Source organism: Bufo gargarizans, chromosome 7, assembly GCF_014858855.1.
Source record: "Bufo gargarizans isolate SCDJY-AF-19 chromosome 7, ASM1485885v1, whole genome shotgun sequence".
In the NCBI taxonomy this organism is placed as follows: Eukaryota; Metazoa; Chordata; class Amphibia; order Anura; family Bufonidae; genus Bufo; species Bufo gargarizans.
The window spans coordinates 153,658,326-153,686,300 of NC_058086.1; the positions used below are offsets into that span (position 1 = coordinate 153,658,326).

The 27,975-nt window shown below is 46.0% G+C and overlaps 1 protein-coding gene across 1 annotated transcript in view; it reads left to right on the top strand.

The window, feature by feature from the left end:
• Nucleotides 1-27,975, top strand: part of LOC122943846 (calcium-activated chloride channel regulator 1-like) — a 154,531-nt gene that overhangs the window by 113,350 nt on the left and 13,206 nt on the right. The window contains exons 10-11 of the mRNA XM_044301921.1: nucleotides 10,083-10,304; nucleotides 13,892-14,162. Of these exons, the coding sequence (XP_044157856.1) occupies nucleotides 10,083-10,304; nucleotides 13,892-14,162 (493 nt within the window). The remainder of the gene's footprint in view (nucleotides 1-10,082; nucleotides 10,305-13,891; nucleotides 14,163-27,975) is intronic.

Consider the following 27,975-nt stretch of genomic DNA (forward strand, 5'->3'; position numbering starts at 1 on the left):
CTCAGCACGAAGTGGACAATGAAGAAGAGGACGAGAAGCAGGAGACGGTTGCCTCTACTACAGAGGGTAGTACCCATGGAAGTTTAATTCCATCTGTTCTGCATGGGTGGGCAGAAGAAGAGGATGAGGAGATTGAGCGTGATTGCCTGTTGGTACTCTGGCTCACACGGCTGACTTCATGTTGAGCTGCTTTTCCCGCGACCCGCACGTTATACGCATTTTAGAAAACATGGATTACTGGTTGTTCACCCTTCTTGACCCCCGCTACAAAGAGAACTTCTCATCTCTCATTCCTCTGGTGGAGAGGATGAGAAAAACGGTTCAATACCTTATGATCCTTGTTAAAAAAAGGCTCCCAAAATTTCCATCTGACAATGCTGGCGGCACAGTCTGTAGTTCCTTTGCCAAGCGAGGAGGGGAGACAAGCGGAACACACAGCAGTTCCAACAGAGGCAGGGTAACACTCTCCAAAGCCTGGGACAGTTTCATGACACCCCGCCAGCACCCTCACCCTGATGTGCGGCCTAGCGCCACAAGGAGGGAAAAATTTTGGAAGATGGTGAAGGAGTTCATAGCAGACCGTGTCAGCGTTCTCAATGATCCCTCAGTGCCTTACAACTACTGGGTGTCCAAGCACGTGGACACGTGGCACGAACTGGCTCTACGCCTTGGAGGTTCTGGCCTGTCCTGCCGCCAGCGTTTTGTCTGAGCTTGTATTTAGTGCTGTTGGTGGCATTATAACAGATAAGCGTAGGCGCCTGTCAACTGAAAATGCTGACAGGTTGACTCATAAAAAAGAACAAGGCCTGAATTGCCCCTGACTTCTCGACTCCACCAGAGGAAGGCACTTTAAATGTGTTGTTTATAATGTACTGAATACACTGTATTCCCATGTACCCCTTCCAACACAAAAAAGGGTATATGGTTGAATCTTCCTTTTCTCATCCTCCTCCTCCTCTTCCATCATATCAACATGCTTATTCGTCGCAAATAATGCCCTTGCTCTCCAGCAGGCCCTCACATACAATCTTTTACAGGGTCATCTCACCTGCAGGCCCTCGCGCATAATTTTTATAGGGTCATCTCAACAGAAAAACCTCACCTACAATCTTTTACAGGGTCAGCTCACCTTTAGGCCCTCACCTATAATCTTTTACAGGGTCAGCTCACCTGCAGGCCCTCGCATATAATGTTTTACAGGGTCAGCTCACATGCTGGCCCTCACCTACAACCTTTTAGAGAGTCAGCTTACTAGCAAGATCTCAACTATAATCTTTTACAGGGTCAGCTCACCTATAAGCCTTCGTATATAATGTTTTAGAGGGTTAGCTCACCTATAGACTCTCACCTACAAACTTTTAGAGGGTCAGATCACTAGCAGGCCCTCACCTATAATCTTTTAAAGGGTCAGCTCACCTGTAAGCCCTCGTATTTAATGATTTAGAGGGTCAGCTCACCTGCAGGCCCTCGCATATAATGTTTTAGAGGGTCAGCACACCAGCAGGCCCTCACCTACAATCTTTTAGAGAGTCAGCTCACCAGCAGACCCTCCCCTACAATCTTTTACAGGGTCAGCTCACCTTTAGGACCTCACCTATAATCTTTTACATGGTCGGCTCACCTGCAGGTCCTCGCATATACATTTTTATAGGGTCAGATCACCTGCAGGCCCTCACATATAATGTTTAGAAGGTCAGCTCACCTGCAGGCACTCACCTACAACCTTTTAGAGGGTCAGCTCAGCAGCATGCCCTCACCTAAAATCTTTTACAGCATCAGTTCACCTGCAGTCCCTTGCATAAAATGTTTTACAGGGTCAGCTCACCTGCAGGCCCTCACCTACAACCTTTTAGAGGGTCAGCTCACCAGCAGGTCCTCACCTACAATCTTTTACAGGGTCAGCTCACCTTTAGGCCCTCACATATAATGTTTTACAGGGTCAGCTCACCTGCAGGCCCTCACCTACAACCTTTTAGAGGGTCAGCTCACCAGCAGGCCCTCACCTACAATCTTTTACAGGGTCAGCTCACCTGCAGGCCCTCACCTATAATCTCACCTGTAAACCCTTGTATATAATGTTTTAGAGGGTTACCTCACCTGCAGACCCTCACCTACAAACTTTTAGAGGGTCAGATGACTAGCAGGTCCTCACCAATAATCTTTTACAGGGTCAGCTCACCTATAAGCCCTCGTATATAATGTTTTAGAGGGTCAGCTCACCTATAAGCCCTCGTATATAATGTTTTAGAGGGTCAGCTCACTTGCAGGCCCTCGCATATAATGCTTTTGAAGGTCAGCTCACCTGCAGGCCCTCACCTACAATCTTTTACAGTGTCAGCTCACCTGTAGGCCCTCGCATATAATTTTTTTGAGGATTAGCTCACCAGCAGGCCCTCTCCTACAATCTTTTACAGGGTCAGCTCACCTGCAGGCCCTCGCATATAATTTTTTACAGGGTCAGATCACGTTTAGGCCCTCACCTACAACCTTTTAGAGGGTCAGCTCACTAGCAGGCCCTCACATATAATGTTTTTGAAGGTCAGCTCACCTGCAGGACCTCACCTACAACCTTTTAGAGGGTCAGCTCACTAGCAGGCCCTCACCTACAATCTTTTACAGGGTCAGCTCACCTGCAGACCCTCGCATTTAATTTTTTACAGGGTCAGATCACCTTTAGGCCCTCACCTACAATCTTTTACAGAGTCAGCTCACCTGCAGGCCTTCACATATAATGTTTTTGAAGGTCAGCTCACCTGCAGTCCCTCGCATATAATGTTTTACAGGGTCAGCTCACCTGCAGGCCCTCACCTACAACCTTTTAGAGGGTCAGCTTACCAGCAGGCCCTCACCTACAATCTTATACAGGGTCAGCTCACCTGCTGGCCCTCGTATATAATGTTTTACAGGGTCAGCTCACCTGCAGGCCCTTATCTACAACCTTTTAGAGGGTCAGCTTACTAGCAAGTCCTCACCTATAATCTTTTACAGGGTCAGCTCAAGTGTAATCCCTCGTATATAATGTTTTAGAGGGTTAGCTCACCTGCAGACCCTCACCTACAAACTTTTAGAGGGTCAGCTCACCTGTAAGCCCTCGTGTATAATGTTTTAGAGGGTCAGCTCACCTGCAGGCCCTCCATATGTTTTTGAAAGTCAGCTCACCTGCAGGCCCTCACCTACAACCTTTTACAGGTTCAGCTCACCTGCAGGCCCTCACCTACAATCGTCAACAGGGTCAGCTCATCTGCAGGCCCTCACCTACAATCTTTCACAGGGTCAGCTCACCTGCAGGCCCTCGCATATAATGTTTTAGAGGGTCAGCACACCTGCAGGCTCTTACCTACAATCTTTTAGAAGGTCAGCTCACCAGCAGGCCCTCACCTACAACCTTTTAGAGGGTCAGCTCACCAGCAGGCCCTCACGTACAATCTTTTACAGGGTTAGCTCACCTACAGGACTTTGCCTATAATGTTTTACAGGGTCAGCTCACCTGCAGGCCCTCACCTACAACCTTTTAGATGGTCAGCTCACGAGCAGGCCCTCACCTACAATCTTTCACAGGGTTAGCTCACTTGCAGGCCCTCGCATAAAATGTTTTAGAGGGTCAGCTCACCTGCAGACCCTCACCTACAAGTCCAGTTTCACTATTCAAGAGACTGGTCAACACAATCCTCACACTGACGGCACACTGGGTGAAAGTTGTGAATTCCAAGATCGAGATGGGTGCTAGCATCAGACTTGCCCTCCAATAGATCCTCGTTAAAGGATTAAAGCAGCAGCAGGCCTCGCCCATAATGTTGTAGATGGTCAGATCAGCAGCAGGCCCTCACCCACAAATTTTTTTACATGGTCAGCTCAGCAGCAGTCCCCAACCCCTAATGTTTTAGAGGGTCACCAGCAGGCCATAAATAATAATTTTTCAAGGGTGTGTATGATGCCCTCCTTTATGTGTAACAAAGGATGTATTGGAGTACTGATTCCTTGTAATTTTTGGCAGCCCTTTCACTTAGTGCATAGGCTTTATAAGTTTAGGAGTCCCACTACATGAACAATTGTACCACGATGTGAATGAGGCTCTCCTTTATGTGATATACAGGTTGTATCGGAGTGCCTCTTGTTTGTATATTTTGGCAGCACTTGCACTCTATATACATGTAAATATACAGGAAAGAATATTTCCTAATAATTATTCCTCTAAAATCGATTTTTTTTCTTTGGTTTTGTGCGTATTATTGTCATTCTGTAGAAGTGGCGTACTACTCGGACAACATAGTTCCCAGCAGCGACCTGGAGGTCCAAGATGCATCCAGGCATCCTCCCCATGCTGTTCTGGAACCATTTTGGTGGTGTTTCCATCAATTTCTGAACTTTTCCTATGCTCCTTTTCAGAGCAGGGGGTGCCTGGTTCAATGCTCACGTTCTCCCATTAAACCAGGCACCCCCTGCTCTGAAGAGGAGCATAGGAAAAGTTCAGAAATTAATGGAAACATCACCGAAATGGTTCCGGAACAGCATGCTCTGTAGAGCACCTGAACATCCCGATGTGTTCAGCCCGATGTCACGGCGGGGCGTGGGGGAAACCCCCCGCCGTGCAATAGCGGTGGCTACTAGCCAGGTAGCAGAGAACAGGGAGAAAGTCACCTCCTAATGCAACCCAAGTTGCTCCCTAGACTCCTAGCGCATGAGCCGCCTCAGATAGTAAGGGGGCTCATGCTCACCGACCTAGGACCCTGGGAATCCCTGCTGTGCCCTAATCCTGAAGACAGGGCAGAGACCACCCATTCATCCTTCACCACGGATGAATGGTGTCTCCTAAAGCCCAGCAACTGACCACCAACTAGACAGGGCCACAGCCAAACGACAGGTAAGTACATAAGACAACAGACAACAAAAGTTATCAGGACTTACCTGTCGCCGACGAGATGGACCGGAAACTCAGTCTAGCTGTTTGCTTAAACCCCTCCAGGAAAGCAAGCCCCATTAGGAGCACACACACCAGCAAACAAGGCCCACACCATACAACATACACCAGAGGTGGGGAAGGGTAACCAGAAGCAAGCAGGAGGGAAAGCAAGAAAAAACTATATAATAAATAACAGTGGCTCACACAGACATAATCAACAACAGCCCAGGAGCAGAGCTCCACACCAAGCTGACAACAAAATACAAACTGACCTCATGCTCCACCACGTCAACATATAAGGAGGCCTGAGGTCACACCCACCACACACACCTTAACCCTGTGCACACCAAAGCAGGGAAAACACCATAACAAATACACGTTGCCGGAGGCAACAACATGCAAGGCAACAATGTCACGGCACACACCAAAGGCCATGACACCCGAGCACCCAAGCACTTTGGTGATCGATCAACACTAGAGCATATGATGAACCTAGTCATGCAACACTTTTTAGAGAAGTACACTTTCTTGCAGAAGGTGCTGCCAATTTCCAGACGACTGTCCTTGCATTCTTATATGGTAAGGAATGCCCCACGTGGACTTGCAGCGACAGAACTGTCTACCATTACAATGCTTAATGAGCGACATTCAACTTTGCACATGCTAGAGCATCTGCACAAGCAGCTATAAGCAGTGGATAATTTTGCTGTGCACCAGACCATCTCTGCATCTGCTGTTTTTGAGGTCTGACATTGACAGCTCATCAGAGACACCGGTCACATTTTGAAGCCCACAAAATGTGTCAGTAGGGAAAACTGCAGTAAAAACTATGTATTCAACCTGATATTTATCTTAGAAAAGATTCTCCTGCAACAAGGGACACAGTAGAAGAACATTAAACACATCTTGTTGTTTACCCTGTAGCTGTTGGGAACCAACAAGAAGAAAGTCAGATGGAGGAGGAGTTGGTGCTGAAGGAGCAGGAGGAGCAGGTGGAGAATGATGACTATGACACCTAATCATCTCAGAACTGGCTCCTTCGGCACTCTGGCCAGAATGGCAAGCTGTGCGCTTTCTTTCTTAAGCGTATCAGTCACAGGATAGCCATGCAGTTAGACCCTTGCTAGCAAAGCAAAATAGGGGAATGTTCTCATCCTGTTGAAAGTGAGGCCAAATTACTTTATTATCTGTATGCAGTTTTCCACAGCCTTTGGCAAGCTGACACCTGACACCCACATATCTGAGGCCTCTCTCCATCCTTCGCAGTCACCCACCTTCTGCTGTCTCTGCTACCAAAAGCAGCAGAAGCTGCACCAGCAGTCAGTTCGGTATCATCAAAACGTTGGAGAAAATGTTCAATATGCTACACCAGACTGAGGCAAATCAGCAAATGGGTAATGTACCGCCTTAACACTCAGGTTCAGTCCTACCTGGACTCTGGCCTTTCTCTGGTGCATACCGTGTTCTTTGACCACATGGGCTTCTGGGTAGGCAGGCTGGAACAGTGGCCTGAACTGGCCCAGCATGCTCTCTCTCTCTTCTCTTTTGCCTAGCTTCCAATTTCATCTCAGAGAGGGTTATTAGAGAAACAGGGTGGGTTGTGAAACCCAAATGGACCAAGTTGCCATCCACCAGGGTACAAAACCTCACTTGAACTAGGCATGGATACATGAGGATTTTCACACTACTCCGACTGAGGCCAATGAGTATATCTGCCCTTGCTAACAGTGCCCCATCATACCACTGCCTCTGTATGCTTACCTTCTATTATGTTCTGTACCGTGTGGCTACTACTGCTGCCACCCTCATAAAACTGAAAACGTCTTTCTGGTTGCCAACCATCATGTTCCATACCGTATAGCTGCTACTGCTGTTGCTGCCATCATGTTACTGTGCTGTTTGCCTGCCTACGTTCGTGTTTTGTACTGTATGGATGATGATGCTGCTGCTAACACTATTCCCTGCTGCTTATCCCCTACTGTCACTTCCATTACTGCTAAACAGTCGCAATTACTACTGCTACACATATCTACTGCAACACACATCTACTGCCTCAACTGTTAAATGTTGTGCTGCTACATCTGCTGCTACTATTACAACCACACGCCAATATTACCATACTCTTCCCACAGCCACTCGGTACTGCTGCTCCCAATTAAAAGGCATGAATTTTTCCAGGCTTGTTCAGAACATGCCACTCATTCTTCTGACAAATAATACTTGTTCATGTATAAATACGGGCAGACGTTCTGCAGCCAATAATGCATAATTTTTAGATACTTTTTCAGAACAAGCCAGTCTTTCTTCTGACATTAACATGTGAGTGTGCATAACCAACAGGGATTTGCAACTGTTAATTTTTGGATGTATAGTCCCAACAAATCACTGTCTTTTTCCCGTAACACCATGTGGGTTCAAACAACATTTGCTCCCAATAAAGGATAATTTTTGGAAGTTTTTCTAATATGATAAAGCATAAAAGATGCAATGATGTGGTGTGATTTTAAATGTTAACACAAACACTCATTTACCCAACACTATATATGTCAGTGGCAAAAATTAGCAAAAAATTGACAAAAATAAATAGTCACAAACTTACCTGTTCGGGCACCAGCAGCGAGATCTCCAGCCTTGGAGCAACTACGCTGGGAGAGATGCGCTGCTAAGCCATGCCCCCTGGTGATACGACAGCATCCTTAGCAACAGCATAGAATACTCTTTCCCCCCACAGCGGGCGTGTGCTGGTGGAGTCTAGCAGTGGGCTGATTACTCAGCTGTTCTGTTCTTGTGTGCTAGTGTTCTGACTAATGAAGTGCTGAGTCATGACCTATCAGGTTCTGATCCTGAGACTTGGTGTTTTATTTAAACCCCTTCCTGGATATATACTAGTACTAGTTTTTTGGGGGGCTCACTAGTTCGGTTCCGAGTTCTTGGATTCATTTAAATTATTTTGTGCTTTTGACTTTGGCTTGTCTTTTGACCACTCTCTGTCTCACTTGATTTCTACTGTGTATCCCATCTGATATTTAATCTTGGCTTGTCTTTTGACCACTCTCTGTCTATATTGTTTTGTACTGCGTTGTCTGCCTGGTTCTGACATATTTTCGTATGACTATATCTGTGTGTTGTCTTTGTCTCTTGGTGTCTGTCTGACTCTGCACCTTAGTAGCATAGGGATTGTCGACCAGTTGCAGTATTGCTGCCTAGGGACTTGAACTTCAAGTAGCTAGGTAAAGTAGGCTGGGTTCCAGGTCAGGACTCTCTGTAAATGTCTGTCCCTACCTACAGGCATTACAGAAATAACATATTTCCATAAAAAATCTGAGTAGCTGAGTCCTAGGAGACTGGAGGGTGTTATTTGCCAATTTTCAGGGAAAGTTGAGCAACTTCAATTAGTGTAGAATCAATTTGACCACTAATTCATAATATATTTTTTTTGCTGAATCAGAAACAAATTTCAAGAAATTCCTCCCTGAGGAAGAAGACAATAGTTAATGTCTTCAATTCTGGTAATGTTGGGTAGTTATTCATGGTGGTGTATACCAGAGATGGGGTTACTGCCAGGATCTGGGTATAGGGCAGAAAAATGGAATAAAGCCTTTTCTGTTAAATTATAGGGGTTGTACCAAGTTTAAAAGTTATCCCTTATCCACAAGATAGTAGATAGCTAATTGATTGCTGGAGGTCCAACAGCTAGGACCCCATCTAGTAACATAGTGCCGAAAAAAGAGATTTGTCCATCCAGTTCGGCCTGTTATCCTGCAAGTTGATCCAGAGGAAGGCAAAAAAAAAAACTGTGAGGTAGAAGCCAATTTTCCCCACTTTAGGGGAATAAAAATTCCTTCCCGACTCCAACCAGGCAATCAGAATAACTCCCCGAATCAACGATCTCTCAATAGTAGCTATAGCCTGTAATATTATTACGCTCCAGAAAAACATCCAGGCCCCTCTTGAATTCCTTTATTGTACTCACCATCACCACCTCCTCAGGCAGAGAATTCCATAGTCTCACTGCTCTTACAGTAAAGAATCCTCTTCTATGTTTGTGTACAAACCTTCTTTCCTCCAGACGCAGAGGATGTCCCCTCGTCACAGTACTGGGGATAAATAGATAATGGGATAGATCTCTGTACTGACCCCTGATATATTTATACATATTAATACGATCTCCCCTCAGTCGTCTTTTTTCTAAAGTGAATAACCCTAATTTTGACAATCTTTCATGGTACTGTAGTTGCCCCATTACAGTTATTACTTTAGTTGCCCTCCTCTGGACCCTCTCCAGCTCTGCTATGTCTGCCTTGTTTACAGGACCCCAGAACTGTACACAGTACTCCATGTGTGGTCTGACTAGCGATTTGTAAATTGGTAGGACTATGTTCTTATAACGGGCATCTATGCCCCTTTTGATGCAACCCATTATCTTATTGGCCTTGGCAGCAGCTGCCTGACACTGGTTGGTCCTGTTCCCCCCCAATCTGATGGAGTGCAATACTCGGCTATATCCAGTGCAATTATAGAGAATAGGGCATGCCTGACCTGCCACTCCATCAGATTGGAGAATACGACTCCCCTTCTCAGGGCTGATAGTAGTCCCAGTGGTTGGACCCTCATTAAAACCTTTAATGAGAGAAAGAACTGTAGAATTACCAACATTTAAAATAGATAACATATTATGGAGATAAGGCTGCTGCTGACTGACTGAATGAGATGAATCAGTAAAAATAAATGGTGGAAGAATTAATCTACAGTGTTCATCCAGAGGAAGGCAACAAAAAAAAACACCAATGAGGCAGATGCCAAGTAAATTTACGGATCAACGTCCCATTTCCAGAACTCTCATTCTCATAACCAGCAATATTTAAACGTTCTGTAAAATGAGTTGGGTGGGAGGTGAAATAATGTGTGAAAATTGTATTTTACTGAAAGAGTAGCAGATGCGTGGAACAAACATCTAGCAGATGTGGTTGGAAAATCAATAGTAAGTGAATGTATACATGCCAGAGATAAACCTGGATCTGTCTTAAGAGTAAAATGAAAGGAAATAAGGACATGTTCTGGCGTCATTTTTTTGTGTATAACACTTTGCCCTAATAACTTTCTAGGCATATTCACAGCACAGGTTGGGAGGGGGTGTTGTTCAATGACTTCAACCTCACATGAAATGTTCTTATTTTGACAGCTGGAAAGCACTGCCTCACGTCTTTCACCGGCTCAATGTTTGAATGGCACCGTTTTCATTGATAGCACAGTGGGCAATGAAACTTTCTTTCTGGTAACTTGGCAAACTGCGGTACCGAATATTAATTTGAAAAATCCAAAAGGGATTAAATATACTGCATCACAATTCGCCAATGACTCTACTGCTAAATTATCAAGGCTTGCCATCCCAGGAACAGCAGAGGTAATACTTTCCCATTTCTAATTTCAAAGTAATCAATTGTATTTCAACTAAAATAGTCTTACAACAAATAAACAAATATTAAGGGGGACATTATTAAGAATGGTGTTTTCCAGGCGAGTCTTAAGTCCCTTTGCTTTGCTGGAGGCAGCGCCAAAGTTATGTGGGGGCACAGTCCTCTACATAAGTTTGGCTCTTCCTCCAGCAGGCCATGTGACAGACTTAAATCTACAACAGCTCCCTAGCTAACATAGATATAAGCCATTTTACGTTGCAGTCTTTGTCGCACACAATTTTGCGGCAAAATTGCTAACACCACTTTTCTGAAGTAGCAAGAAAAAGGGCGTGGGTAGGGAAGCGGGCGGGCAGGCAGGGCTAGCTCATTGATCATTTTCTATGCCAGTTTTTGCTGTTGAAGTGGTTTAAATCTAATCCAGCAAGGGAGCTGGTGTAGATTTAAGTCTGTTGGAGGAAGCGCCAAACTTATGTAGAAGCCTGTGCCTCTACATAACTTTAGCACTTCCTCCAGCAGTGCAGAGGGACTTAAAGGGAGTCTTTCACCTAATCTGAGCGTTTTAGACCGCTCAGATCAGGTTATAGACTCTTTAACTCTCATTACGATCATACCTTTCTCTTATGTGTCCCTCGCCCAGATAATGAAAATAACACTTTTTAAACTTATGCAAATTACCTTCTGAAGGTGCCCAGGGGCGGCGTTACTGGGCGATGTGCCCATCCTTTCATATTGCGCATGCGCCGGCCGGCTGTCTTTAGTTGGCCGGCGCATGCGCAATATGAAAAGCTGTTCATCTGCCCATAATGGGCAGAGCAGTGCGCAGGTGCGGACCAGTTCCCAGCCCGCCGTCCTCTGGTGCCGCTCGTGACGTCCGCCGGCTGGAGGTGTGTTTTTCTGGGCACATCGCCCAGTAACGCCGCCCCTGTGCACCTTCAGAAGGTAATTTGCATAAGTTTAAAAAGTGTTATTTTCATTATCTGGGCGAGGGACACATAAGAGAAAGGTATGATCGTAATGAGAGTTAAAGAGTCTATAACCTGATCTGAGCGGTCTAAAACGCTCAGATTAGGTGAAAGACTCCCTTTAAGACCGGCATGGAAAGTTTAACATGTCTCAATTTCTTAAATTATCTTTTAGCAGTTATTGTTCTATTTTTCTGGTAAAAAGCGCCAAATCCTCTTTATAAAAATACAGTTAAATGATAAAACTCAGTCTGCCTGCAGTCATCAATAAGATAAGCCTAGTAGAATCCTGCGTATAGACTGTATGTATTAAGATCCTTTGCTCCCCCTTGTGGTGGCTGCAGGCAGCCAATATTATTCAGGTCAGTTCTATTTCTTCTATTTCTTTGGTGTAGATTTGGAAATGTATATTAGAGAAATAGAGTTCTATATATATATATATATATATATATATATATATATATACAGTACAGACCAAAAGTTTGGACACACCTTCTCATTCAAAGAGTTTTCTTTATTTTCATGACTATGAAAATAGTAGATTCACACTGAAGGCATCAAAACTATGAATTAACACATGTGGAATTATATACATAACAAAAAAGTGTGAAACAACTGAAAATATGTCATATTCTAGGTTCTTCAAAGTAGCCACCTTTTGCTTTGATTACTGCTTTGCACACTCTTGGCATTCTCTTGATGAGCTTCAAGAGGTAGTCACCTGAAATGGTTTTCACTTCACAGGTGTGCCCTGTCAGGTTTACGGTAATAAGTGGGATTTCTTGCCTTATAAATGGGGTTGGGACCATCAGTTGCGTTGTGGAGAAGTCAGGTGGATACACAGCTGATAGTCCTACTGAATAGACTGCTAGAATTTGTATTATGGCAAGAAAAAAGCAGCTAAGTAAAGAAAAACTAGTGGCCATCATTACTTTAAGAAATGAAGGTCAGTCAGTCCGAAAAATTGGGAAAACTTTGAAAGTGTCCCTAAGTGCAGTCACAAAAACCGTCAAGCGCTACAAAGAAACTGACTCACATGCGGACCGTCCCAGGAAAGGAAGACCAAGAGTCACCTCTGCTGCGGAGGATAAGTTCATCCGAGTCACCAGCCTCAGAAATCGCAGGTTAACAGCAGCTCAGATTAGAGATGAGGTCAATGCCACACCAGGTTGCATGACCAGGTTCTAGCAGCAGACACATCTCTAGAGCAACTGTTAAAAGGAGACTGTGTGAATCAGGCCTTCATGGTAGAATATCTGCTAGGAAACAACTGCTAAGGACAGGCAACAAGCAGAAGAGACTTGTTTGGGCTAAAGAACACAAGGAATGGACATTAGACCAGTGGAAATCTGTGCTTTGGTCTGATGAGTCCAAATTTGAGATCTTTGGTTCCAATCACCGTGTCTTTGTGCGACGCAGAAAAGGTGAACGGATGGACTCTACATGCCTGGTTCCCACCGTGAAGCATGGAGCAGGAGGTGTGATGGTGTGGGGGTGCTTTGCTGGTGACACTGTTGGGGATTTATTCAAAATTGAAGGCATACTGAACCAGCATGGCTACCACAGCATCTTGCAGCGGCATGCTATTCCATCTGGTTTGCATTTAGTTGGACGATCATTTATTTTTCAACAGGACAATGACCCCAAACACACCTCCAGGCTGTGTAAGGGCTATTTGACCATGAAGGAGAGTGATGGGGTGCTGCGCCAGATGACCTGGCCTCCACAGTCACCGGACCTGAACCCAATCGAGATGGTTTGGGGTGAGCTGGACCGCAGAGTGAAGGCAAAAGGGCCAACAAGTGCTAAGCATCTCTGGGAACTCCTTCAAGACTGTTGGAAGACCATTTCAGGTGACTACCTCTTCAAGCTCATCAAGAGAATGCCAAGAGTGTGCAAAGCAGTAATCAAAGCAAAAGGTGGCTACTTTGAAGAACCTAGAATATGACATATTTTCAGTTGTTTCACACTTTTTTGTTATGTATATAATTCCACATGTGTTAATTCATAGTTTTGATGCCTTCAGTGAGAATCTACAATTTTCATAGTCATGAAAATAAAGAAAACTCTTTGAATGAGAAGGTGTGTCCAAACTTTTGGTCTGTACTGTATATATGTATATATATATATATATATATATATATATACACATATATGACACTAATAGCAGATTGGTGGTGGTGGGGTTTCAACTCTGGGCACCACTGCCTATCAGCTGTTTGAAGAGACCGCAGTGCTCATACGATGTAATTACATCTCAGCCATCCCCGTTCACTTCAATGGGACAACTCCCTCCTATTCAATTGATTCACTCCATATGTGGACATATGGGGCATAGGGACAAAATAGGGGGGGTCCTTCTCAGAACCTTCACTATGAACAACAGCAGGCTATGGTGAACATAGCTTTGGCCGTCTATTACATGGGCAACCATTCATGCGAGTGGCCCCTACGTATGTCATATTATATTTCCCACTGCTGCAGCCATTGCAATAGAAAAGATTAGCTAACGGCTACTTCTACTAGTTAAATGTACCTGTTTGAATATTTACATTTTTGTTGTAGTAATTGTGCTAAATTTGATTATGACAAGGGTTTTCCTTATCTTTTAGAGAGGACCCTGGAATTACAGTATCTGCAATTCACGTAGTTCCGTTGAGGTTTTAGGTTTAGTTGTGAATGCTAAAGCTTCAGATACAAACGTTCCTCCAATCATTGTAAATGCTCATATGAACCAAGACACAAACCAGTATCCCAACCCAATGGTTATCTATGCCTCAGTAAGTCAAGGACTGATGCCTGTCACTGGAGCAAAGGTTACTGCAATGATTGAACCTGTCAGTGGAGCAATAGTGACCCTAGAACTTCTGGACAACGGAGCAGGTAACTATATGTGTTTACCAAGTGTTGTTATCCTGGCCCGTTGTTATTTGTAATGGATGTTCTTCATCTTCAGATGAATATTCATACTGTACTTATGCTATAGTGCTAATACTTCTATATCATAAGACTGTACAGTTTCATATATAGAAGAGGTGGTGGTTAACTGTATTTGTGGGACCATAGTAATCATTTGCAGCTATGGTATTTAAAATTTAACTGTAAGTCCACCACTTAAGACCATGACCATGTAATCTCAATACTGTGCTCTATGAGTACCCAGACCGACTGACTACTTTCAGACTGTAATTCTCTAGGGACTACCAGAGAAAATGACTGTGTAGTCCCACTCACAGTTCTATACAGAACATGTGCCTATACACTTTTACTTACATGGTGAACCTACAGTATGCAGTTATAATAACATACTCAAGACCATAATGTCGATTAGGTTATTTGTGAAGTAATAAGAAATACCCTAACTGCAATTGTTACTTCTAAAGTCAGCTTAAAATATGGTTGTCTTCTGCTGGAACTTTAGTGCCTCAATATTCACTGTATATTTTCTCCAGTCTCTTTTAACTGTGCGCTCTAGAGCACACGGTCGGTTTGTAACAAACTCCCCACAATCCACAAGTTTTTCCTCTCGCACTCTCTGAACTTGCTGACCTTTACAGAAACCTGCTGTCTTCAACATTCTGACATTGCTTCCCCTGCCGGGGGACCTCACTTCTCCCATACCCCCAGACCTGATGACAGGCATAGTGGAGGAGTAGGCATACTATTTTCTCCACAGTGCACGTCTTAGGTCATTCCCCCTGTACCCTCTCTCACATTCCCCTGTTTTAAAATCTATGCTATCAGACTCTTCCGCCCATTTCCTCTCAGAGTAGCAGTTGTCTATTGTCCCCCAGGCTCCCCCCTCCACCTATTCATGGATCACTTTGCTGCTTGGATTTCTCACTTCCTATCTTCTGAATCCCCAACTATTATTATGGGAGATTTTATTATCCCCATTGATAATCCTATCTCCCCACCAGCCTCTCACTTTTTCTCTATAACCTCCTCACAAATTACTTCCTCTGCCACACATGAACAGGGCAATACACTTCATCTAGTCTTCTTCCGTCACTGCTCAGTGTCAAACTTTATTAACTCATCCTTCGCACTTTCTGACCACAATCCTCTTTCTTTTACTATTAAGACTTCTCACTTTTCTTACGACAATTCTACTTTTCACACTTACAGAAACCTACACACCATTAACTGCCAGCAACTCATTGACGCCCTACAGTTAGCTCTTACCCTAATCTCTTCCCTCTCCTGTCCAGACCTGGCTGCCAATCTTTACAACCATACCCTCAAAACCACCCTAGATGAAGTAGCTCCAATATCATTCCAACCCTCCCGACACAGAACACGACAACCCCGGCACACACCTGAAACACTTTTTCTCTAGCAGTTCTCCAGATGTGCAGAACGCTTATGTAGAAAATCATGAATATCAGCAGATTTCATCCATTATAAATGTATGCTTAAAACATACATCTCAGCCCTCAACATTGCCAAACAGAAGTACTTTACCTCTATAATCTCCTAACTCTGAACCCAAAACAACTCTTTGAAACTTTTCATTCCCTTCTAAGTTCTAAAGTTTAAGAACCTGTCACTGACCTCTGTGTTGATGACATAGTCATTTACTTCAGAGATAAGATTGGCAATATCTGGAAGTAAATAATCTTCCAGTCCCCAACCAATTTCAATCCTCCTCCCTCCCACACTTCCACATTCTCTCTCTCCTCTATTGACCTTATAACAGATGATGAAGTCTCCAGGCTTCTCTCTTCTTCTCGACCCATAACCTGCAGCAGTGATTCTATTCCCTCAAACCTTCTTCAGTTCCTCTCCCCAGCTATCACCATTCTCCTTATAACAATATTTAACCTAACTCTTCTGGTATCTTTGCATCCTCTTTTAAACATTCTGTTATAACTGCAGTACTAGAAAAAACCTTTCCTTCATCTCTAAACTTCTTGAATGTCTCATCCACTGTCGCTTAATAAGCTATCTCTCTTCTTGACCCCTTACAACCTGTCTTTCCACTCAGAAACTGTCCTTACTAAAGTGTTTAATGATTTCCTGACAGAAAAAAGGGAATGGCGACTATTCTCTACTGATTCTTCTGGATTTCTCTACAGTGTTTGATACGGTAGACCACAAACTCCTCCTCACCATGCTCCACTCAATTGGCCTTAAGGACACTGGGCTCTCCTGGTTCTCTTCCTATCTCTCTGGCTACTCCTTTAGTGTATCATTTGCTGGCTATTTTTACTCTTCCTCTTGATGTTGGGGTTCCTTAGGGTTCAGTCCTAGGTCCTCTAGTCTTCTCTCTACACAGCCCCCATCATACAGACTATCAGTAAATTTGGCTTTCAGTACTATCTCTATGCTGGCAACACCCAACTATACACCTCATCCCCTGACATTATCCCTGCTTTACTCCAAAACACCAGTAATTGTCTGGCAGCTGTCTCTAACATCATGTCCTCTCTGTATCAAAAACAGAATGTCTTGTCTTTCCCCATCTATTAACCCACCTAAACTAAATATTTCAATTTCAGTCTGCGGCACTATCATTACTTAGTCTTAGTGCCATGTTTGACTTCGATATTTACCTTGTTCCCAATATCCAATCACTTACTCTATCTTGTTGTCTGCACCTCAAAAATATCTTCAGATTCTGCCATTTTCTTATGGTGGAAGTGGCCAAAACTCTTGTTGTTGCTTTGATTCATTATCGTCTTGACTACTATAACTCATTACTAATTGGTCTCCCTTTCACTAAACTCTCCCCCCTTCAGTCTGTCCTAAATGCTGCAGCCAGGCTCATCTATTTATTCACTGATGCTACTAGCCTGTGTCACTTCAGTGGTTGCCCATCCACCACAAAATACAGTTCAAACTTCTCATCCTCTCCCACAAAGCTCTCCACAGTGCTGCACCTCCATACATCTCCTCCCTCATTTCCGTCTACTACCCTACTCAAGCTCTCCTTTCTGTTAGTGATCCAAGATTAAAATCCTCCATAATTCGTACTTCTCACCCCAGTCTTCAAGACTTTTCTCGAGCTGCATCTACTCTCTGGGATGATCGCCCCGGAATATCAGGTCAATTCCCAACTTCCCTACCTTCAAAACAAAAAATACATCTCTTAAAAACACATCTTTTCAGGCAGGCTTATCAAGCTTCCTAAACTCACTGTTCCCATAGTAACCCCCTAACTCCTTAGACCTTGACTTGATTTCTAATTGCCCCACACCTTAAGCAGATCGGCCTACACCACTTTCAGTACAAAAATAGCTTGTCTACTACATATCACAATTAACTAACTACCTATTGTGTCACCCCCACTACCTCATAGATTGTAAACTCTTACAAGCAGCGCACTCACTCCTAGTGGTTCAGTTGTATATTAGCCATTGTGATATCTTTTGTTTTGTACATGAACCCTCTGAATTTGTAAAGCGTTACAGAATATGGTGACACTATATAAATAAATATAATTATTAGTAGAGGTCCATGTCATAGTCTACTGCAAAGGGCCAGTCTAACCTTAATACAAATATGCCTGAAGATAATAGTGACTAGAGTTGAGCGAACACCTGGATGTTCGGGTTCGAGAAGTTCGGCCGAACTTCCCGAAAATGTTCGGGTTCGGGATCCGAACCCGATCCGAACTTCGTCCCGAACCCGAACCCCATTGAAGTTAATGGGGACCCGAACTTTTCGGCACTAAAAAGGCTGTAAAACAGCCCAGGAAAGGGCTAGAGGGCTGCAAAAGGCAGCAACATGTAGGTAAATCCCCTTCAAACAAATGTGGATAGGGAAATGAATTAAAATAAAAATTAAATAAATAAAAATTAACCAAAATCAATTGGAGAGAGGTCCCATAGCAGAGAATCTGGCTTCCCGTCACCCACCACTGGAACAGTCCATTCTCAGATATTTAGGCCCCGGAACCCAGGCAGAGGAGAGAGGTCCCGTAACAGAGAATCTGGCTTCATGTCAGCAGAGAATTAGTCTGCATGTCATAGCAGAGAATCAGGCTTCACGTCACCCAACATTGGAACAGTCCATTGGCATATATTTAGGCCCAGCACCCAGGCAGAGGAGAGAGGTCCCGTAACAGACAATCTGGCTTCATGTCAGCAGAGAATCAGTCTTCATGTCATAGCAGAGAATCAGGCTTCACGTCACCCACCACTGTAAGAGTCCATTTTCATAAATTTAGGCCCAGCACCCAGGCAGAGGAGAGAGGTCCCGTAACAGAGGATCTGGCTTCATGTCAGCAGAGAATTAGTCTGCATGTCATAGCAGAGAATGAGGCTTCACGTCAGCCACCACTGCAACAGTCCATTGGCATATATTTAGGCCCAGCACACAGGCAGAGGAGAGAGGTCCCGTAACAGACAATCTGGCTTCAAGTCAGCAGAGAATCAGTCTGCATGTCATAGCAGAGAATCAGGCTTCACGTCACCCACCACTGCAACAGTCCATTGTCATAAATTTAGGCCCAGCACCCAGGCAGAGGAGAGAGGTCCCGTAACAGACAATCTGGCTTCATGTCATAGCAGAGAATCAGGCTTCACGTCACCCACCACTGTAAGAGTCCATTTTCATAAATTTAGGCCCAGCACCCAGGCAGAGGAGAGAGGTCCCGTAACAGAGGATCTGGCTTCATGTCAGCAGAGAATTAGTCTGCATGTCATAGCAGAGAATGAGGCTTCACGTCAGCCACCACTGCAACAGTCCATTGGCATATATTTAGGCCCAGCACGCAGGCAGAGGAGAGAGGTCCCGTAACAGACAATCTGGCTTCATGTCAGCAGAGAATCAGTCTGCATGTCATAGCAGAGAATCAGGCTTCACGTCACCCACCACTGCAACAGTCCATTGTCATAAATTTAGGCCCAGCACCCAGGCAGAGGAGAGAGGTCCCGTAACAGACAATCTGGCTTCATGTCAGCAGAGAATTAGTCTGCATGTCATAGCAGAGAATGAGGCTTCACGTCACCCACCACTGTAAGAGTCCATTTTCATAAGTTTAGGCCCAGCACCCAGGCAGAGGAGAGAGGTCCCGTAACAGAGGATCTGGCTTCATGTCAGCAGAGAATCAGTCTTCATGTCATAGCAGAGAATCAGGCTTCACGTCAGCCACCACTGTAAGAGTCCATTTTCATAAGTTTAGGCCCAGCACCCAGGCAGAGGAGAGAGGTCCCGTAACAGACAATCTGGCTTCATGTCAGCAGAGAATTAGTCTGCATGTCATAGCAGAGAATGAGGCTTCATGTCACCCACCACTGCAACAGTCCATTGGCATATATTTAGGCCCAGCACCCAGGCAGAGGAGAGAGGTCCCGTAACAGACAATCTGGCTTCATGTCAGCAGAGAATTAGTCTGCATGTCATAGCAGAGAATGAGGCTTCACGTCAGCCACCACTGCAACAGTCCATTGGCATATATTTAGGCCCAGCACACAGGCAGAGGAATGAGGTCCCGTAACAGACAATCTGGCTTCATGTCAGTAGAGAATCAGTCTGCATGTCATAGCAGAGAATGAGGCTTCACGTCAGCCACCACTGCAACAGTCCATTGGCATATATTTAGGCCCAGCACACAGGCAGAGGAGAGAGGTCCCGTAACAGACAATCTGGCTTCATGTCAGCAGAGAATTAGTCTGCATGTCATAGCAGAGAATGAGGCTTCACGTCAGCCACCACTGCAACAGTCCATTGGCATATATTTAGGCCCAGCACCCAGGCAGAGGAGAGAGGTCCCGTAACAGACAATCTGGCTTCATGTCAGCAGAGAATCAGTCTTCATATCATAGCAGAGAATCAGGCTTCACGTCACCCACCACTGTAAGAGTCCATTTTCATAAATTTAGGCCCAGCACCCAGGCAGAGGAGAGAGGTCCCGTAACAGAGGATCTGGCTTCATGTCAGCAGAGAATCATTCTGCATATCATAGCAGAGAATCAGGCTTCACGTCACCCAACATTGGAACAGTCCATTGGCATATATTTAGGCCCCGGCACCCAGACAGAGGAGAGGTTCATTCAACTTTGGGTAGCCTCGCAATATAATGGTAAAATGAAAATAAAAATAGGATTGAATGAGGAAGTGCCCTGGAGTCCAATAATATATGGTTAAGGGGAGGTAGTTAATGTCTAATCTGGACAAGGGACGGACAGATCCTGTGGGATCCATGCCTGGTTCATTTTTATGAACGTCAGCTTGTCCACATTGGCTGTAGAATGGCGGCTGCGTTTGTCTGTAATGACGCCCCCTGCCGTGCTGAATACACGTTCAGACAAAACGCTGGCCGCCGGGCAGGCCAGCACCTCCAAGGCATAAAAGGCTAGCTCTGGCCACGTGGACAATTTAGAGACCCAGAAGTTGAATGGGGCCGAACCATCAGTCAGTACGTGGAGGGGTGTGCACATGTACTGTTCCACCATGTTAGTGAAATGTTGCCTCCTGCTAACACGTTGCGTATCAGGTGGTGGTGCAGTTAGCTGTGGCGTGTTGACAAAAGTTTTCCACATCTCTGCCATGCTAACCCTGCCCTCAAAGGAGCTGGCATTGACACAGCTGCCTTGGCGACCTCTTGCTCCTCCTCTGCCTTGGCCTTGGGCTTCCACTTGTTCCCCTGTGACATTTGGGAATGCTCTCAGTAGCGCGTCTACCAACGTGCGCTTGTACTCGCGCATCTTCCTATCACGCTCCAGTGCAGGAAGTAAGGTGGGCACATTGTCTTTGTAGCGTGGATCCAGCAGGGTGGCAACCCAGTAGTCCGCACAGGTTAAAATGTGGGCAACTCTGCTGTCGTTGCGCAGGCACTGCAGCATGTAGTCGCTCATGTGTGCCAGGCTGCCCAGGGGTAAGGACAAGCTGTCCTCTGTGGGAGGCGTATCGTCATCGTCCTGTCTTTCCCCCCAGCCACGCACCAGTGATGGACCCGAGCTGTGTTGGGTGCCACCCCGCTGTGACCATGCTTCATCCTCATCCTCCTCCACCTCCTCCTCATCCTCGTCCTCCTCGTCCTCCAGTAGTGGGCCCTGGCTGGCCACATTTGTACCTGGCCTCTGCTGTTGCCAAAAACCTCCCTCTGAGTCACTTCGAAGAGACTGGCCTGAAAGTGCTAAAAATGACCCCTCTTCCTCCTCCTCCTCCTCCTCCTCCTGGGCCACCTCCTCTTGCATCATCGCCCTAAGTGTTTTCTCAAGGAGACATAGAAGTGGTATTGTAACGCTGATAACAGCGTCATCGCCACTGGCCATGTTGGTGGAGTACTCGAAACAGCGCAACAGGGCACACAGGTCTCGCATGGAGGCCCAGTCATTGGTGGTGAAGTGGTGCTGTTCTGTAGTGCGACTGACCCGTGCGTGCTGCAGCTGAAACTCCACTATGGCCTGCTGCTGCTCGCACAGTCTGTCCAGCATGTGCAAGGTGGAGTTCCACCTGGTGGGCACGTCGCATATGAGGCGGTGAGCGGGAAGGCCGAAGTTACGCTGTAGCGCAGACAGGCGAGCAGCAGCAGGATGTGAACGCCGGAAGCGCGAACAGACGGCCCGCACTTTATGCAGCAGCTCTGACATGTCGGGGTAGTTGTGTATGAACTTCTGCACCACCAAATTCAGCACATGCGCCAAGCAAGGGATGTGCGTCAAATTGGCTAGTCCCAGAGCTGCAACGAGATTTCGCCCATTATCACACACCACCAGGCCGGGCTTGAGGCTCACCGGCAGCAACCACTCATCGGTCTGTTGTTCTATACCCCGCCACAACTCCTGTGCGGTGTGGGGCCTGTCCCCCAAACATATGAGTTTCAGAATGGCCTGCTGACGTTTACCCCGGGCTGTGCTGAAGTTGGTGGTGAAGGTGTGTGGCTGACTGGATGAGCAGGTGGAAGAAGAGGAGGAGGAAGCCGAGAAGGAGGAGGTGGCAACAGGAGGCAAAGAATGTTGCCCTGCGATCCTTGGAGGCGGAAGGACGTGCGCCAAACAGCTCTCCGCCTGGGGCCCAGCTGCCACTACATTTACCCAGTGTGCAGTTAGGGAGATATAGCGTCCCTGGCCGTGCTTACTGTTCCACGTATCTGTGGTTAGGTGGACCTTGCTGCAGATGGCGTTGCGCAGTGCACACTTGATTTTATCGGATACTTGGTTGTGCAGGGAAGGCACGGCTCTCTTGGAGAAGTAGTGGCGGCTGGGAACAACATACTGTGGGACAGCAAGCGACATGAGCTGTTTGAAGCTGTCTGTGTCCACCAGCCTAAATGACAGCATTTCATAGGCCAGTAGTTTAGAAATGCTGGCATTCAGGGCCAGGGATCGAGGGTGGCTAGGTGGGAATTTACGCTTTCTCTCAAATGTTTGTGAGATGGAGAGCTGAACGCTGCCGTGTGACATGGTTGAGACGTTTGGTGACGGAGGTGGTGGTGGTGGTGTTGGTGGTACATCCCCTGTTTGCTGGGCGGCAGGTGCCAACGTTCCTCCAGAGGCGGAGGAAGAGGCCGAGGCGGCAGCAGCAGAAGAGGCCGAGGCGGCAGCAGCAGAAGAGGTAGCAGGGGGAGCCTGAGTGACTTCCTTGGTTTTAAGGTGTTTACTCCACTGCAGTTCATGCTTTGCATGCAGGTGCCTGGTCATGCAGGTTGTGCTCAGGTTCAGAACGTTAATGCCTCGCTTCAGGCTCTGATGGCACAGCGTGCAAACCACTCGGGTCTTGTCGTCAGCACATTGTTTGAAGAAGTGCCATGCCAGGGAACTCCTTGAAGCTGCCTTTGGGGTGCTCGGTCCCAGATGGCGGCGGTCAGTAGCAGGCGGAGTCTCATGGCGGCGGGTGTTCTGCTTTTGCCCACTGCTCCCTCTTTTGCTACGCTGTTGGCTCGGTCTCACCACTGCCTCTTCCTCCGAACTGTGAAAGTCAGTGGCACGACCTTCATTCCATGTGGGGTCTAGGACCTCATCGTCCCCTGCATCGTCTTCCACCCAGTCTTGATCCCTGACCTCCTGTTCAGTCTGCACACTGCAGAAAGACGCAGCAGTTGGCACCTGTGTTTCGTCATCATCAGAGACATGCTGAGGTGGTATTCCCATGTCCTCATCATCAGGAAACATAAGTGGTTGTGCGTCAGTGCATTCTATGTCTTTCACCGCTGGGGAAGGGCTAGGTGGATGCCCTTGGAAAACCCTGCCAGCGGAGTCTTCAAACAGCATAAGAGACTGCTGCATAACTTGAGGCTGAGACAGTTTCCCTGGTATGCATGGGGGTGATGTGACAGACTGATGGGGTTGGTTTTCAGGCGCCATCTGTGCACTTTCTGCAGAAGACTGGGTGGGAGATAATGTGAACGTGCTGGATCCACTGTCGGCCACCCAATTGACTAATGCCTGTACCTGCTCAGGCCTTACCATCCTTAGAACGGCATTGGGCCCCACCATATATCGCTGTAAATTCTGGCGGCTACTGGGACCTGAGGTAGTTGGTACACTAGGACGTGTGGATGTGGCAGAACGGCCACGTCCTCTCCCAGCACCAGAGGGTCCACTAACATCACCACGACCATGTCCACGTCCGCGTCCCTTACTAGATGTTTTCCTCATTGTTATGGTTCACCACAACAACAAAAATATTATTTGGCCCAATGTATTGTATTCAAATTCAGCGGGATATAAATTTGAGGCCTAGTATTTAGGCGCTGGGTGACCGGTATGGATTTACTAACAGAATTGGACTTGGAAATGCACAGTAGTGTGTGTGTGAAGTTATTCTGAATGACCCTATGTGCACCTTGAATATTATATACCCTTTTAGGGATAGATTTCAAATAGCTCTGATATAGCAGGAACCACTAAATTATGAAATTGCTAAATTGGGAATTGTATTTCAACCCAGAACAAAAAATGTGCTTTGACGGACACTAAATAACTTTCCCAGCCACAACAGGACAGCGGTAACGAGAGATTTAGCGGGATATAAATTTGAGGCCTAGTATTTAGGCGCGGGTGACCGGTAGGCTTTAGCCAAAAAACAACCACACCATTGAGGGTTAAATGCACTTGGTGACAGGCGCAGCTTGCCCCTGATTTAGTATATGGCCAAAAAATGAACAGACTATTGCTGGTTAAATGCACTTGGTGTGATAGCTTGACCAACCACACTACTGAGGGTTAAATGCACTTGGTGACGGGCGCAGCTTGCCCCTGATGTAGTATATGGCCAAAAAATGAACAGACTATTGCTGGTTAAATGCACTTGGTGACGGGCGCAGCTTGCCCCTGATTTAGTATATGGCCAAAAAATGAACAGACTATTGCTGGTTAAATGCACTTGGTGTGATAGCTTGACCAACCACACTACTGAGGGTTAAATGCACTTGGTGACGGGCGCAGCTTGCCCCTGATTTAGTATATGGCCAAAAAATGAACAGACTATTGCTGGTTAAATGCACTTGGTGTGACAGCTTCACCCTAATGTAGGCTTTAGCCAAAAAACAACCACACCATTGAGGGTTAAATGCACTTGGTGACAGGCGCAGCTTGCCCCTGATGTAGTATATGGCCAAAAAATGAACAGACTATTGCTGGTTAAATGCACTTGGTGTGACAGCTTGACCAACCACACTACTGAGGGTTAAATGCACTTGGTGACGGGCGCAGCTTGCCCCTGATGTAGTATATGGCCAAAAAATGAACAGACTATTGCTGGTTAAATGCACTTGGTTTCACAGCTTGACCAACCACACTACTGAGGGTTAAATGCACTTGGTGACGGGCGCAGCTTGCCCCTGATGTAGTATATGGCCAAAAAATGAACAGACTATTGCTGGTTAAATGCACTTGGTGACGGGCGCAGCTTGCCCCTGATGTAGTATATGGCCAAAAAATTAACAGACTATTGCTGGTTAAATGCACTTGGTGTGATAGCTTGACCAACCACACTACTGAGGGTTAAATGCACTTGGTGACGGGCGCAGCTTGCCCCTGATGTAGTATATGGCCAAAAAATGAACAGACTATTGCTGGTTAAATGCACTTGGTGACGGGCGCAGCTTGCCCCTGATTTAGTATATGGCCAAAAAATGAACAGACTATTGCTGGTTAAATGCACTTGGTGTGACAGCTTGACCAACCACACTACTGAGGGTTAAATGCACTTGGTGACGGGCGCAGCTTGCCCCTGATGTAGTATATGGCCAAAAAATGAACAGACTATTGCTGGTTAAATGCACTTGGTGTCACAGCTTGACCAACCACACTACTGAGGGTTAAATGCACTTGGTGACGGGCGCAGCTTGCCCCTGATGTAGTATATGGCCAAAAAATGAACAGACTATTGCTGGTTAAATGCACTTGGTGTGACAGCTTCACCCTGATGTAGGCTTTAGCCAAAAAACAACCACACCATTGAGGGTTAAATACACTTGGTGACAGGCGCAGCTTGCCCCTGATGTAGTATATGGCCAAAAAATAAACAGACTATTGCTGGTTAAATGCACTTGGTGTGACAGCTTCACCCTGATGTAGGCTTTAGCCAAAAAACAACCACACCATTGAGGGTTAAATGCACTTGGTCGCAGCTTGTGCTGGCGCACCACAAGACACGAAATGGCCGCCGATCACCCCAGAAAAATGTGACTGACAAACGGTCTGGGCAGCCTAAAAACAGTGAGCAATTGAGTATCAGCAGCTCAATGATCCACAGCTGCAGATCGATCAATAATCAAGTACTTTGGAGGAGTTAATCTGCCTAATCTCGCCCTACTGTCGCAGCCGCAACCTCTCCCTACGCTAATCAGAGCAGAGTGACGGGCGGCGCTATGTGACTCCAGCTTAAATAGAGGCTGGGTCACATGGTGCTCTGGCCAATCACAGCCATGCCAATAGTAGGCATGGCTGTGATGGCCTCTTGGGGCAAGTAGTATGACGCTTGTTGATTGGCTGCTTTGCAGCTTTTCAAAAAGCGCCAAGAAAGCGTCACAAAAGCGCCAAGAAAGCGACGAACCCCGAACCCGAACCCGGACTTTTACGAAAAATGTCCGGGTTCGGGTCCGTGTCACGGACACCCCAAAATTCGGTACGAACCCGAACTATACAGTTCGAGCTCGCTCATCCCTAATAGTGACTAGTAAGTGGTGGCAGTCTGATGACATTTTGCAAATAAAATTACTTGAACAGTTGCTGAACAACAATTTAACCTTATGTATAGAGATCCCTTACTGGGACAAAAAGGACCATGCTCCCCACCACTAGTTCCTTAGAGAGTCACGTTGCAACCAAGATGCTAAACAGTAAGCATCCTGGTCATTTGTATAGAGACATTTCTTAAGGGAGAACCGCTTTCTCATACTGGAACAGCACAGAACAGTAAGTCCACCTAATTGAGCATGCCAAATAAATTTCCATGTGGATGGATGCCCACGGAGATGCCTGAGCCCTCTTCAAGACTGCGAGACAGGTAGAGAACTACAGTATCTGATGATCTTAGAATAAATTAATACTAAGAGTATCAGGTACTTATGCATCTTGCCAAAATCCACAGGTGTCCACCTGAACTCCTCAGGATGGTGATGCAGTTGAGTACTGTGGGGAAGGCAGCAGTATTTTGCGCTGCACTGTGCTATTTGCTCCTGCTGGGGCAGTATTTTGTGTTATGCTACAGTATTGTAGTCGCTGCCGACTTCTGTTGTCTCTGCCTACTTGTGTTGCCCCTTCTTCTGTCAATTTGGACCTGTCTACAACATAGGGCAGTAGGAGGATTCAATAGCAAATACTCTGCCTATGGTATAGCCACCTGCTAAAAATGACAATAGGGTGTAATAGATTTCTTTTAATCACAAGTTAATTTGTACATCTTGAGCAAGTAATTTGGTTACATGAAGTATATTATGAATAAGCTGTGAAATTTAAAAGGGACTGTCCAGGATATTTATTTTTAATTTCTTGGGGACATGTTAACATTAAGAAAAGAGTTGAGCGAACCCGAACTGTAAAGTTTGGGTTCGTACCGAACTTTACGATTTTTGGCACCCAGACCCGAACTCGAACATTTCCGTAAAAGTTTGGGTTCGGGTTCGGTGTTCGGCGATCTCTTGGCGCTTTTTGAAAGGCTGCAGGGCAGCCAATCAACAAGCCTTTAACTACTTTGCCCTAAGAGGCCATCACAGCCATGCCTACTAATGGCATGGCTGTAATTGGCAAAGTGCAGCATGTGACCCAGCCTCTATATAAGCTGGAGTCACATAGTGCTGCACGTCACTCTGCTCGGATTAGTGTAGGGAGAGGATGCTGCTGCTGCTGCTGTGAGTGACAGATTAGGGCAGAATTATGGTGGCAGAATTCTGGTGTTGTACAATCTGCAAACTACAGCGATAATTGAGGGTGCTATGCTACAATATTGTACCCAGCCCTGAGCCCAGTGATACTCCAAACAAATTTTTTATCCATCTGTTAGTGAGGTCGGCGTCTGCTGCCATTTTGTTAAATGCAGTCACCTTGAAACTGCATGTTAACTGCCTGTGTGCCAGGGACATTAGTCTACTTCTGTTCTGGTAGCTCAGTGGAGGTGAAATTCCCTTTTTTGGCAGGTCAAGTACCCCTACAGCCGGCAGTGCATACCTGGCATTGAAAATTATTCAATTACATTAGTCTGTCAGACTGTCACACATTTTTGTGACCTAAAGCGAGTTTGCACAGGGACAGTCCAATAAAACCGTTAAATAGTGCCGTTACCTTGCTGCTGTAAAAAAAGC